General features: G+C 36.3%; 1 protein-coding gene across 3 annotated transcripts in view; it reads left to right on the top strand.

The window, feature by feature from the left end:
- Positions 1-13,629, top strand: part of EYA3 (EYA transcriptional coactivator and phosphatase 3) — a 133,264-nt gene that overhangs the window by 31,033 nt on the left and 88,602 nt on the right. For 2 of the 3 annotated variants that reach the window (XM_034753753.1, XM_034753751.1), the window contains exon 2: positions 11,629-11,727. The exons of the other annotated variant lie outside the window; for it this stretch is intronic. In XM_034753753.1, coding sequence (XP_034609644.1) covers positions 11,695-11,727 — 33 coding nt within the window. In that variant the 5' untranslated portion in view covers positions 11,629-11,694. The remainder of the gene's footprint in view (positions 1-11,628; positions 11,728-13,629) is intronic. 3 annotated transcript variants of the gene reach the window in all.

The raw sequence follows: 13,629 nt of genomic DNA, 5'->3' as shown, positions 1-13,629 counted from the left end.
GAAGGCCCCCCCCGTTCTATTTCCCCACACTTGTGAGGCAGCTATATATTGTACCTGTGTAACAGACTGAGTTGAGTTAGAGAGGTGAAATGACTTGCTAACAGAGGTAGGTAGTGTCAGACAGGGTTAATAATCAGGAATTCTTGTCCTGCAGTCAGACCTTTACTACAGAATATTTCATCTGAAGTTAATTCTTGGGACATGATGGATATGTTAACTAGCAGTAAGATTTTGAACCCTGGCATTTGTGCACCGGACTGGACTAGATGACATCTCGAGGTCCCTTCCAGTTTTATGATTCTATAGTTTCTTCTAGTAAAAATGCTACAAAGGATTTCGTTCTTTCTTTACATTTTTACACAAGTGTGCAAACTAAATGCTTTAATATTTGTAATCCATAATTCCATTTTAGCCCCAGAGGGTTTTTAGCCTGGACTTTGGCACACTGGATCATTTTCCTTTCAGAAATAAAATAGATGGCTCATATAACACGACTGCTATTTTAAGGAGCAATTAAGGAGATCAGAGTTTGCATCTCAAACTTGGTTCTTTATTCCCTGTCTGGGAATGCTATCAGGCAAGTCAATATAGCCCCTAGCTTCATTAGCTGTATGTTTTATTCAGACACCCTTGGTGCAACCTAGGAGGGGTATTTAACTGGCTGTGGAGAGCTAGCTCTCCTCAGCTGGAGGGAATGGATCACCATGATCCTAAGTCAGGGGTCGGCAGCCTTTCAAAGAGGAGCCATTTTTTTGTTTTTTATCTTGGACCAAAATATTTTGAAAGCCGCATCACACGCAAAGCTACTTGTAGAGTTAGAATTTATCAACTAATAATAATTGAACATATTAAAGTTATTATTACTCACCAATACTTTTAATGTGACTTCTGCCATTTGAATTTGAATATAAACAGGAGGGGGCAGGGGATTGGGGTGCAGGAGGAGGTGCGGGGTCTGGGAGGGAGTTTGGGTACAGGAAGGGGTTCTGACTTGGGGCAGGGGGTTGAGGTGCGGGAGGGGATGTGAGGTGCAGGCTCTGGCCGGGAGGAGCTTACCACAGGCAGCTCCCGGCCAGCAGTGCAGCAGGGCTCAGGCAGGCTGCATGCGGTGGCCCTATGCCACTCCTGGAAGTGGCTGGCTAGCGGCACGTCTTTGCGCGCCCCTTGGGGAGGGGGCGGGCGCAGGTCTCCGTGCGCTGCCCATGCCCGCAAGCACTGCCCCTGCAGCTCCCATTGGCTGGGAACTGGCCAATGGGAGCTGTGAGGACGGGGGTGGTGCACAGAGACATGCCAGCAGCCACTGCTTCCGAGAGCGACATGGGGCCAGAGCCCTGCTGCGCCCCTGGCTGGGAGCCGCTTGTGGTAAGCGCCTCCCAGCCAAAGCCTGCACTTCGCACCCCTCAAAAAATGGCTGCCCCCATGCAGGCAGCCAAAGGGATCTGGCGCCGCAGGTTGCCGACCCCTGTCCTAAGTGCTTAGGGAATTAAAGGGGGCGGGAACTCTGTGTGTGAAAATTTTTAAATTACATTTCTAATAAAGCAAATAGAGTGGATTTATTCATGAATGGGGCTCAGGAACATTGTTACAGAGTAGTTCTGAGCATGAAGGAATGAAAGATTCGGTGTATGTTTTTCCCTGAACTGACTTAGTCAATTATACTACAGTACTTAAAAAAAAATCTTGGTGTACGCAGCTTTTTGGCTTGTTTGTAGCTTGGTTTATTTCCTGCCTGGTGTCCATTCTATATAGATTATTATACCATGCTCATCACCATAGTGTCTGAATGCCTTCCACTAGTGCTAGGTGTTATGGTAATACTACTAAGCAATGTGACTGTTTATAATTTGTATTAACATGTGTCACATGTTTGTTCTTGGAGTGGAAGGTGATAAGGATTATGATGGTCCTTAGTTCCTTGGAGAGTTCATTCCACAATCTTGGACCAGCCCCCAAGAAAGCTCTGCTGTTGCCCTTGATGTCTTTGTTCTTTTTTGTCTTTTAAAAATATATATTAATTTGACTAATGTTAACGTGTTATGGTTCTCCGGTTTGTACTAAATCATAAACAAGAGTTAAATTTACCTCCCAGCTGGGTTCCCAATGTTTTATTTTTCCCATCAGAGATATTCCTCCCTTACACAAACCTCATCTTTTTAAGTGTAGGAAGGCACATTAAATAACATGTAATTGAATGCCCTCAAATTTTGTTAGCCCGTTGAGCTGCTTTATGATCTGGTTGTTTCATGTCCTTCATAATTGCCTGGGGCTGCCAAATAGCATTTTTCATGATCTTTGACTCAGTCTGCATTGCTAGGCCACATGTTTAAGGAATTTCTCTTGTACTTAAATTTAAGACACAAGAGCTGAAGTAAGAAGAATGGCAAATAATTCACTTCTCGTAGGAAAGCTGCGGGCTGTTGGGTTTGTGATGTCTCAGACAGATTTTTTTCAGGTGGTAGGAAGCTTTTAGTATTAGCATAAAGTTTAGGATGTAAAGACTAAAGCTGCCGTGATAACTGCTGCTGATTGTAAGTCTGTTTACATATTGACACATTACTCTTTTAGGTTAACTGTATATCCTAACATGACCGAATCATTCTTGTTTGTGCCATAATGCTGCAGGTAAATGTTTTCCTTCTTAACATAATGTGTAATCATTAGAAAACAAGATTGCCCTTACCAGTAGTGCTACTAACCTCTGTTCACTCATTCATGTCTCCTCATAGGTTGTAACTTATTTTCATAAACCATTTTAAAATAATGCTTCATTCAGGTTAAATATTATTTTTATATTTAAAAAACCCTAAGGGGAACTACAGTCTATTACATTTTAAATGCTTTGAGAAGTTAGATTATTTACTTTCAGAGGTTTCTTAATAAAAATCAGTGACTCAGCAAATCTACAGTTCAGCTGACCTGGATCATAAAATCATAGATTAGGGCTGGAAGAGACCTCAGGAGGTCATCTAGTCCAACCCCCTGCTCAAAGCAGGACCAACACCAACTAAATCATATTATATTGGCTATATTGCTCCAAAGTACTGAAAAGCCATAAGCATTTCTTTGGTTATTTACCTGGCAGCGTATGGGATCTTATGAATATTGACAAATCTTTATATATGTTCCTAAGCAATCAGGAATACTCCAGCCTTTCCAAGAGATTCATTTTACTTTTAGTGTTTTTCTGCCTTCAGAATAAAATGATTTTATCATACTAGAACAGAACTAAAATTTCATGTGAAATAGTAAAACACAGATTCCATAACTTTGAAGTTTTAATAAAAGAAAAAGAGCGACGCAATTCCCCAAAAAAGCTATCGTGAAGAAAAGTTAATCTTCTGTTAAAATCTAAAAATGCTAATTTAAAGGGCAAAGATTGCTTCTTTTAATATAAAAGGACTAATTTTAATTAGACTTTTCTAGAACTCTTAAGGAGTCCTGTGCAATTATGGATCTATTAAAAAACACAACCTTTTTCTAGAGTGGAATCCCTAATATTCTAGTTCTCGGGCTATAAGGATTTAATTTATAGGTTTTACATAGAATTAATAAAATTTAATATGGAGTATAAATGTGGTTAAATGATAAAATGAGAAAGGAGAAATCTCTTGAATTGTGATCCCAAATTTGGAACAGAGCTGTTAACTCACCTGTTGGTGTTTCTGTTAAAGAGAATCACTAAGATACTGGTTACATGGGGTTTTACAACTTCTCACATGGAAAAGATATTAAAATGTAAATCCAGTGCATTCAGGCAAATATATGTGTGTGTGGGGGTGGATGGGGGGAGAAGGGCTTTCTTCCACATCTGGTGGGAGGGTCTGAAGGTAGCCAAATTTTGGATGTGTATCCTGGATATAATTTTTGAAATTAGTTTTTGAAAATCACTGGATCCAGATGGCATCTGATCCTTCAATCCTACTTCAGGGTTTACTTTTGAAAGGGGAATTATCTGCTTAAAAATTCTAAAATTCTCTCATCTCTTAGTGGCATATACATTTTATTAAAAGCCTTTTTTTCTGTATCACTGGAGTTAATATTGGTCACTGAATGCTGCTGCTACTTTTCCTTCTGAGCATGTTTTTAAAGTGAATTTTGTGTTATTGAAAGTTGCCAGATTGACCATTCTAGAGACTCAAGCCCTCTTTTTGTCCACTTAGTTATCTGTTTGCATTGTTTTGGAGGCACAAGCTTCCCCAGGTGCACATCCTGCCATCCCTCTGCCCTTCAGTGACCCCTTCAGGGAGAGAAAAAGTGAAGTTTAGTCCTCAGATTTACTCACTCCTAGACAGCTCTACCAGTAAGAATTCCAGCTGAAGCCCTAATTCATTTCACATAGGTCTGAACTTAAAACAAAATGGAAAATTGTCTAAATTTGGAACTAAACTGAGGCCCCTTGCTGGCTGATTCCAGGTAGAACACTGATTAATTGAAGAAAAGGACTTGGATGTGGGGAATAGGATGTCACTAATGGAAATGAATGCTGGGAGTTGAATAAAAAATGGGAAAATTTTGGCCAGCTGATTAATGAAGTAGTGGGAAAACCTGAGGAACCCATCTGAACTGGCCTTTGGGTAGGGACCGGGGCACAAGGAAGTCCTCTCTTGGATCAGGAAGGAGACCTCTCTCTCTCTCTCTGCTTGTATGCATGCCTGCCTGTATTCTGACATGGAGGAACAGAGGTCATTGTGTGGGGAATGAAAAGTTACCATCTTCTGGCTCCAAATTCAGACTAATAAAGCAATTAGCAATGCAAATACAGAAATCTTCTTACCTATTTAAGTGGTTCTACTTCCTGATTCCTCAAAAGAGTGACAGTACAGTATACGATGGGGCGGAAACATGTAAACCTCCTTGTGATATTTGTACAATAGATTCAGTGCAATCATTGACCTTCTGGGATCTAACAATTTAATAATTTAACTACCTCCTTGAGATAGAAGCAATGACTGAAACTCTTAGGGCTTGTCTACACTGCCACTTACAGTGCTGAAACTTTCCTCACTCAGGTATGTGAAAAAACACCCCCAAATGATGCAAGTTTCAGCACTGTAAATTGGCAGTGTAGACAGTGCTGGGAGCCAGGCTCCCAACTCTGGGAGCTATTCCCCTCGCAGAGGTGGTTTCTCTCCCAGTGCTGGAGCCACGACTACCCAGCCACGTTAAAGCACTGCCACGGCAGCGCTTTAATGTTGGCTGTGTAGACATACCCTTATTCAAACTTTTACCTTTGCTTTACAGTGTGAGAGTGGTGAATTGAAAAATACAGCAATCCAGAGGTGAATTTTTGGGTCTAGCCTACTCCACCCTTTAGTGTCAAACTAAATTGAAAGCAGTTTGCATAGAACCTTGTTTGAATAGTTTCTGTTAGCTTTTTTCTCATCATGACAGTACAATTTTTGACAGAATTTGCTCCTGACAAAAGGATTGACAGTCCTGGAGGGGGAGAGCCTCCAACTACTGTGTAGCCACAGAGAGGCTGTAACAGTGCAATCTCGCTAAGTAATCTGCCTCAACCCTGTCCTGAAGGGTCCAGCTCTCTTTAGGATAAGAGAGGAAGTTGAGCGTCCTTGGTCTCTTATCTCAAAATGCCAACTAGGCTAGTCTAGCTCAATTATATTTACTTTTGTTCTGTTAACTAGAACATAGATAGCACTAGACAGTTTTTTCTGTAGTCAGCATTGTCACTGGAAAACTGGGCATATTCATTCTGCAAAGAGGAGATGTATAATAATGTGTACAAATACTGTAAACGGACTTTAGAGGTAGAGTTTGCTAAGAAATGGCTTAAGTCTTCAGTGTTTTACAGTTTATTTTAAGTTTTACTGATTACTTTATTTGTAGTCTCTCATCTTGACAGCATTTTTCCCCTAGGGACTCCTTTTCCGATCGGCAAATATGGATTTTTATCCCCCTGTATTTTAATAGGAAATTTTGTCCCTCTGTATTAGTATGGAAAATTTTTATTTTAACAACTTCAGCTTCTGTTTATGCCTACTATCTACAGCCTACTGCACACCAGTATTGCCTATGTTGTAGGAAGCAGCAGCCTTCATTCTACATTTATTTGCTTTAGATTGTTTTAAAGGCAGACCCCTTAAGGTTCCTTCACTGCATTCAGTTTCTGTGTTTTATTTCCTTTGTTGGTTTATGGTATTAAAAAGGCACATGTGGGAATATTGAATTTTTATATTAATAGTGTTTCTAATAGATCCTTTGACTATAGTACAAAGTGAATGTGAACAGAATTTTTCTTATTGACATTATAGATGGTCCAGAAGGCCACAAATGCTTGAATAATTTGCTGAGATTCTGTGCTATATTATCACTGCTCAAAGACATGCTAATCTAGTAGGTGCTGTATGTATTGTACAATAATCATCGTATGGAGAGAAGGAAATTAAACACCCAGAGCAAAAGTGACAGTAATAAAACAGATTCAATGCATCATAAAGAAATCAGTGGAGTTTGTATAGTATCCATAAAATGTGTGGTTTTCTGTAACTTAATTAAGGGGAATTAGCTATTTCACAGAAGCAGCTTTTGATATCAACTATAAATAAATAAATCCGACGAAGTGGGCATTCACCCACGAAAGCTTATGCTCCAGTACATCTGTTAGTCTTAAAGGTGCCACAGGGACTCTCTGTTGCTTTTTATAAATAAATAAGTCACTTTCCAATTCTTTTCTTTTTTACACTGTATTAAAACTTTGTATACAAGCCTATAAATCACAATTGGACTTAATTTTAAATAACTACAGTTTTTTTGTTTTGTGGTTCCCATATGGAGTCTTTAACTCCATGTTATGACTACTGCATTAGTGTATCTATGCACCGTGACAGTATGGCACAGAATCATTGTTACAGTAGTAAAACTAGCACTTGCTTTTTGGATCTTCTACAATGTCAGTGTAAGACAACCTGGTAACAATACAGTACATAATACTAATTTAGTGTTCCTGTCCTTGTCTCCCTCTGCTGTATTTTTTAATTCAGTGAAACCCCAAAGGAAATAAAATACAGACACTAAATACAGAAGTGTGTCCTCAGGGATCTTCCACATCTCATTGTGCCTACGCACTGCACAGTTTCTGAATACTGAGCACTCTGCAATACCATAAATTTTGAAGTGTTGAAATATATTTTAAGGAATAATCCTGCATTGGTTGGATGATGGACTAGGTGACCTAACAGAGCTGTCTCCGGTCTAATTCCGTCTGCCCATAGGGTAGAGAAATGGGGCAGATCATCATGAAATGTCTCTTTTTCCATTGTAGCTCAGAGCCTTAGCATTATTTTAACCCCTTCATTCCAGAATTAATTGCTACCACATGCAGAAACACTATATTAGTGGTCCTTGGGGGGATAAGGGATTGAAATAAATGTGTTAAATATTGTACATTTTAAAACCTCAAAGTGTATCATAGTGAAATATTTCATTACAGTTTTCTATTTAATAACTTTAATTTCATTATTTGAAATTGTGTAGAATCTGAAAAGTATACATTCAGGCAAATACGGTTTGAGCAAAAAAGCAGGGACTGTTTTTTAATAAAAAAAGTATCTAAAGTGCTTTTCACTGATATTTTAATTATTTGGTGGTATTCATATCACAGTATCTTTAACTTTAATCATTTGCAGTTTGAGAGATGTACTGAGTTCCAGCTGACATTTTAAAGACTCAAAGCCAAAGCTTATGGTTCTGGAAAAGGAGATTGCTATTTGCTACTAATATCAGTCTGGGTTGCTGAGGGAATTATCTCCATCCTTACTAAGTTTTAACATTCCAAACTTGCCTGTTTAAGATTTTTAAAATAGGATTTAATGCAACAAGACTCCTTTTACTTTCCAGCACTTTTAACACACGTTTGGCATGGAGATACAGTGTCAGAATTTTGCTATAGAAACAGAAGCTAGAGAAATTGATATATGAAATGTTATAGTCCATGCTTCTGCTTTTTGTGTCTTTTATTTTGAAGTTTAGGAGAATGGTTTTTCAGTAAATTGAACAAACTAAAGAAAATGGTGTGTAAAGAATCTATCTTTTTGGAATTTTTTTTTTAATAATACTGGCTCTAGCAAACCGCTATTTGCCCATAATGATGATAAAGTATCTTAAATTAATTAATAAAATTACAAATCAGGTTTAAATAAAATAGCACTAAAACTTTATTAATTTGATTCAGATTTCAGTGTGTCACTATATTTTCGTAATTCTATTTTGCAGCTGATGAAAATTGCTATTTATTTTTAGTAGAATATTGTTTCTTGAAGTTCAGTTCACTGAACTTGTGTCCTTTAATAAAACAATTATTTTTTTTCACAATTAAAAAAAGAAATGTACTGTTTCACAAATCTTATTCAGAATCTTGAAACTCCAGACTGCCTCCTGTCATTCAGAGTGGTAGCCGTGTTAGTCTGTATCAGCAAAAAGAACCCATTTTTTTATGTTCTGTGTGTGTATATATATTTTCCTACTGTATTCTCCACTGCATACATCCGACGAAGTGGGTTTTAGCCCATGAAAGCTTATACCCAAATAAATTTGTTAGTCTCTAAGGTGCCACAAATACTCCTCGTTCTTTTTCCTGTCATTCAGTGGCTTGCTGTAGGTTTTTGAATTATTCATGTTTTGTATACAGTACAGCTTTATATTCACAGGTACCAGTTACTTTCCTCCTGAAAATACTCTGATTTCTTAACCTGTTGAGCTGTGACTTCATGTTTTTATGAGGTTAGCCATCATTTGGAAGCTTTGAAGACCCAAGTATGTGGACTAAATGAAACAGTACAACAGTTCAGACTACATAGGGGACCTAGGGATGCTGAGGGTGTTTTTTTTAAAAACCAATACAATAATATTTTACCGATTGTCCACTGGAAAGTGTGTAGATACAGTTATCAAAGCATGGTTACCTTAATGGTTAAAAAATCTGCTTTTGAAATTAGTTTGTAGTAAAAATGGTGACAATTAGAATTCATTTTCTCTAACTTTTTTACCAACTTTCTGCCAGCAAAGGTGTGTGTTTGCTAAATAATATGGCATATGCCACCCATCTTGTGTCCTGACAAAAGGTGAATAAAACATTAAACAGACACTCTAAACTAAAAAGCTATGTTGCTTAGAGAACTCCTAATCCTCTATCCAACTGCACTACAGTTATCCCAACCCCTGTAATGCGTGCTTTCTCTTCCGTTGGTTGTGTTCTGTGTGCTTCTCTGTAACCCTAGCTACAACTTGGATTGGTCTTTATAGGATGTCCTCTGTTTAAATGGCTATTCATTATAGCAAATGTTTCACACTCTCCTTTCCTCTGGGAAACAGTCTTGGCTCAAGTTCAGTTGCCACTTGGACAAGAAGTTTCTCCATTTTGATTTCATTTTGATTTTGGTGTAGTAAATGGTTTGATTTGGAAAAGCTTTCTGCATTCATGGTAGCAAGCTGTCCTATTTATTTGAAAAGGAGGATCTTCTTATTGTAATTGTAACTCTATAAACTAGATGTGAGTTTGGATTAAGTTTTTCAATGCTAATTCCAGCATTTGTGAGAACAAATTTGGCCTTCGATTTATTTGAAAATAAAATAAAATAAAAAATTTAAAAATCCAGATCAGAAAACTAAGAAAGTTTTCGCTCTTGCTTTCTGTAGAAAACCAAAACAAATAAACTTTTTTTTTAATGGAAGCATTAGGTCAAAATGTTAGGATTTGAATCAAAATCTGATTTGTAAAGTAATCTTCTTCTTTTTGTTTCAGCTGTAAACTTTCAAAGAATTTACTCTGTAGTTCTGAAAATATTTCAAGAATCTTTAAATTCCACAATTTTCCTTTCCAGTCTTTATTTATTAAAAGGAGTAAATTACAATTAAAAAGGAAACGAACTTTTTATATGTAAGATGATGCTATGAATTTAAACTGACAAACTACAAATTCAGTCTACCACCCACTCCTTCATCTGCTGTGCGGTGTGTGCTATACACAGTAAATTTTATATATATATATTTTTATATAAAACGCACGCGCACACACACCCTCCCGACCCCAACCCCAAAATGGAAAACTGAGAAATTTCAGGTCAAACAGGTTTTGTTTGACCCAAAGTGAATTTTTTTCATTTTTTGTTTTCCAAGAAAAATTTTAAAAAATTAGTTTTGGTTTGAACTGAACTGGATTATTTGGCTCAGTTTGAGTATATTGTGTAAGGTCATACCTCTTGACCTATTTATTTTTTCTTTGGGATCATTTCATTATATGGAAGATGCTCAGATACCACAGTAAGGGGCAAAATATAAGAATCTAAATGCTGAGAGAACAGCGGCTATATGATATGAATATAGGGCCAGTCCTGTTTCCATTGAAGCCCATGGCAATGTGACAGGATCAGAGTCTAACACAGTCAATAAATTATGAACATTGCTGTTATTTATGTATTCCTAAATTATGATATATTCTTTCAGTGCTTTTTGTGGTTGCTTTAATCTAGCTGAAAATGGCTGTGTACTACTTTTGTGTGCTTCATGTGTCTTTTTGTGGGAAAGACTGATTTTTAGGGAGGGTATGAAATTGTTTATATCTTAGTGTACATCATGGGAGAAGTGCCTTACTCTATTGAATGCATATTGAAGGTAAATCAGTTCTTGAAACACTCGTTGATTTCAGTGTTATGAACAGAGTTTGGCTGACGATTTTTACGTCAGTGGTTTGGAGATAAAGAGGTAATCGAAGAGAAATTAAACTTTAAACTGTAATGGTTCATATTCAAAGTTGGGTGTCACTATTCAACCTCTTACATTTTGCATCCTGTTGGTACTGTTTGTTGGCATAAGTCTAGTGGATTTTATTTTTTTAAATGCCAAAAAGCCAGCCAATGAAAAAAACACTGCGGAAATAAGGTTTTTTTTTATTTTTTGAGTAGCAGACTATAGGAATTCAGTAAAACGATTCTGAAAGTAGTCTCCTTCAGAACGCTCACTTTTCTATGGTAATTCCAGTGAGTCTTGACTCTTGCTTGTTACAGTCGGCACTTAATACAGATAGCATTTAGTACTAAAAGCTTTACTTTCTTTGAAATTAACTTTTTCTTTCAAAGTAAAAGGTCCGACTACTCATTTTTAAGTGTGCAATTTAAATAGTTATTGCTAATAATCAGTCTTGCTTGTAGAAACATTTAGTTGTGAGTCATGTCCTGATTTTTTGTGTGACAGTTATGTAAATGTTCTAAATTAAAACAGGTTAGATTGTATCATTCTGTTTACTGACATAGTAGCCTGGAGTTGATCACTTAAATTAACTCTGGTAATCCTAAAGTGTTTTTACAATCACAGCGCACGTGTATGATTGAAATGTTTAATATATTGGCTTCTATAGTGAGTATGTTACAAGTGAAATGCAGTAGAAATGTGCCACGTGCATTTAAAAACCCCCCACCATTGTTTATGTCTTTGGGGCTTAATGGTAAATCTTTGTTTTAGAAAACCTCCATATGCGAGTTTGGTCTCTTATTTTAGAGATGGCAACATGACTTTAGAAAGCTTGAGAGCAGAAAATATAGAAATGAATATTCTCAGATAGCCTAAATGATAAGCACCCCACAAAGTATATAAAGCTATGAACACCTTTTTTAACAGGCTTTGAAGACTGCAGATGAAGACACACAATCTAAACATTTAAGCATATTAAAAATATTAATACTCATGGAAGAGGCACAAGACTTACCAGAACAACCTGTAAGTATATTTGTAAAATCTTATAAATTATTGGAAAATGTCAGTAATCTAAAAAAAGTCAATTGTGATTATTCTAATGGATAACAGGAAATATGCCTTACATTTGTTGTGTGTTTCTAGATGTGGGGATCATTCTTCCTGTTGGTAAAATATATTGGGCATTAGCCTAACTTGGGTTATACAAACTACAGTAATAAAACAAGTAGATAGGTACATTTGAAGTTTGTAATATCTTCGTTTAAAATCATGGATAATAAATATTTGCTTTGTTCAGAACCTGTAAAATGAAATACATGGTTTCAAACCATTTATAGAAAATGAAAAATTACTATTTAAGATAGCACTTGTAAAATAGTTACTGTAAACTCTATGCTCTTTAATTTCTTCTGGTACCCTGGAGAGCTTAAAGAAGTTCCCTATTCTCTAATACATTGTGAGCAGCTGTTGCAGGAAAGCAGTACTGTCACCTTTAATTTAATTTAACAATGTCTGTAGATAAGAAGTATGGTTGGAGTGATATATGATTTTAAATCCTATGTGCTGCATCCTAAAACCAAAGTTCTGCTAATAAAGATTTTAGGGTGAATAACTGATTTAAATACTGTAACAAAAACAAGACATTTTAATTTTTGCTATTTATATTTACAGTTTCAAAATTCCTCAGAGGTGCTTCTTATCACTGACCATGCTTTTCTTGATAGAAAATTTGTCAACGAAGTTCTTAAAGATATTTGAAATGTTAGTGCATATTTGTTTTTTAAATTACTTAAATGGAATGTTATTGTCAGTTCTGGAAGAGTAAATGTGAATGCAGGATAATAGTCAGCATATTTGATATAAAAGTCCTACATCTAACTTTAAAGTAAATGCAACAGTGTAATAATTAAACACATTACTTTACAAACAAAAAAATTAATGACAATGTTATATTTAGAATTCAGTCAAGCTTGATGCAAACAAAACAAGAAAACATGACTTCATTTTTATGGTAGCCTGTGGCTACTTTTTATATTGAAGTTATCAAATGTACTAGAAAACATGGGGGTATTTTTGGGAGGATTGTAGATTTAATAATCTTTGCATAGGAAATATTTTGGGGATGTTCAGACTAGTTAACTGGAGGAGATACAGTTCTTCAATCTGAGAAATCTAGTTAATATTTTGTAACTCTTCGTGTATCACAAGAATGGATAAACTGACATGGGGGCATTCAATGAAACTGAAAGGCAGGAAATTTAAAACTAATCAAAGAAATACTCTCCTATACTACACACACACGAGTGGGAAACTGCCACAAGAAGATTCAGTTGAGATTCAGAGCTCTGTATGATTCAGAAAAGGATAAGACATTTATATAGGTAATAAAAACATCCATAATAGCATCCATAGGTCTATGAATCCTCATGCTTCATTTATAAGCCAGCCACTGATAGGAGTTAGGAGGAAACTTTCTCAATGGGCAGATTATTCCAAAATTACCCACTATGAATTTCCTTGCAATTTCCTCTGAGTCTCCTAGTAGCCACTATCCGAGATGGACTAGTGGAATAGATTGACCACTGCACTGATGTGCTATTTGTATTGCCTGTAAATATTTGTTTGTCACCTGTACCTAGTGAAGGAGGGAACTAATGAATGTAGCTAACATTATTTTTCACAGTGAGAGCATTGTTGAAACCTAGTGTTACCATTTAAAAATAAGGAAAGGAATGAATTCACCCTTGCAAAATTCTACTAGCTCATTAGCATTTGATTGATATTTTATATATCTGGGTTCCCAGTTTTTCCCCCTTTGATTAATTATGGCAACTGTTACTCTGAAAATGTAATCTATTACAAACTATTGATTACTAATACAAAAGATAGTGTTACATATTATTGATTACTTATCTGATTTATTTT

This window comes from Trachemys scripta, chromosome 20 (genome assembly GCF_013100865.1).
Source record: "Trachemys scripta elegans isolate TJP31775 chromosome 20, CAS_Tse_1.0, whole genome shotgun sequence".
Lineage (NCBI taxonomy): Eukaryota > Metazoa > Chordata > Testudines > Emydidae > Trachemys > Trachemys scripta.
The sequence above is the reverse complement of the archived record's forward strand: the minus strand, read 5'-3'. Positions and strand labels throughout refer to the sequence as shown.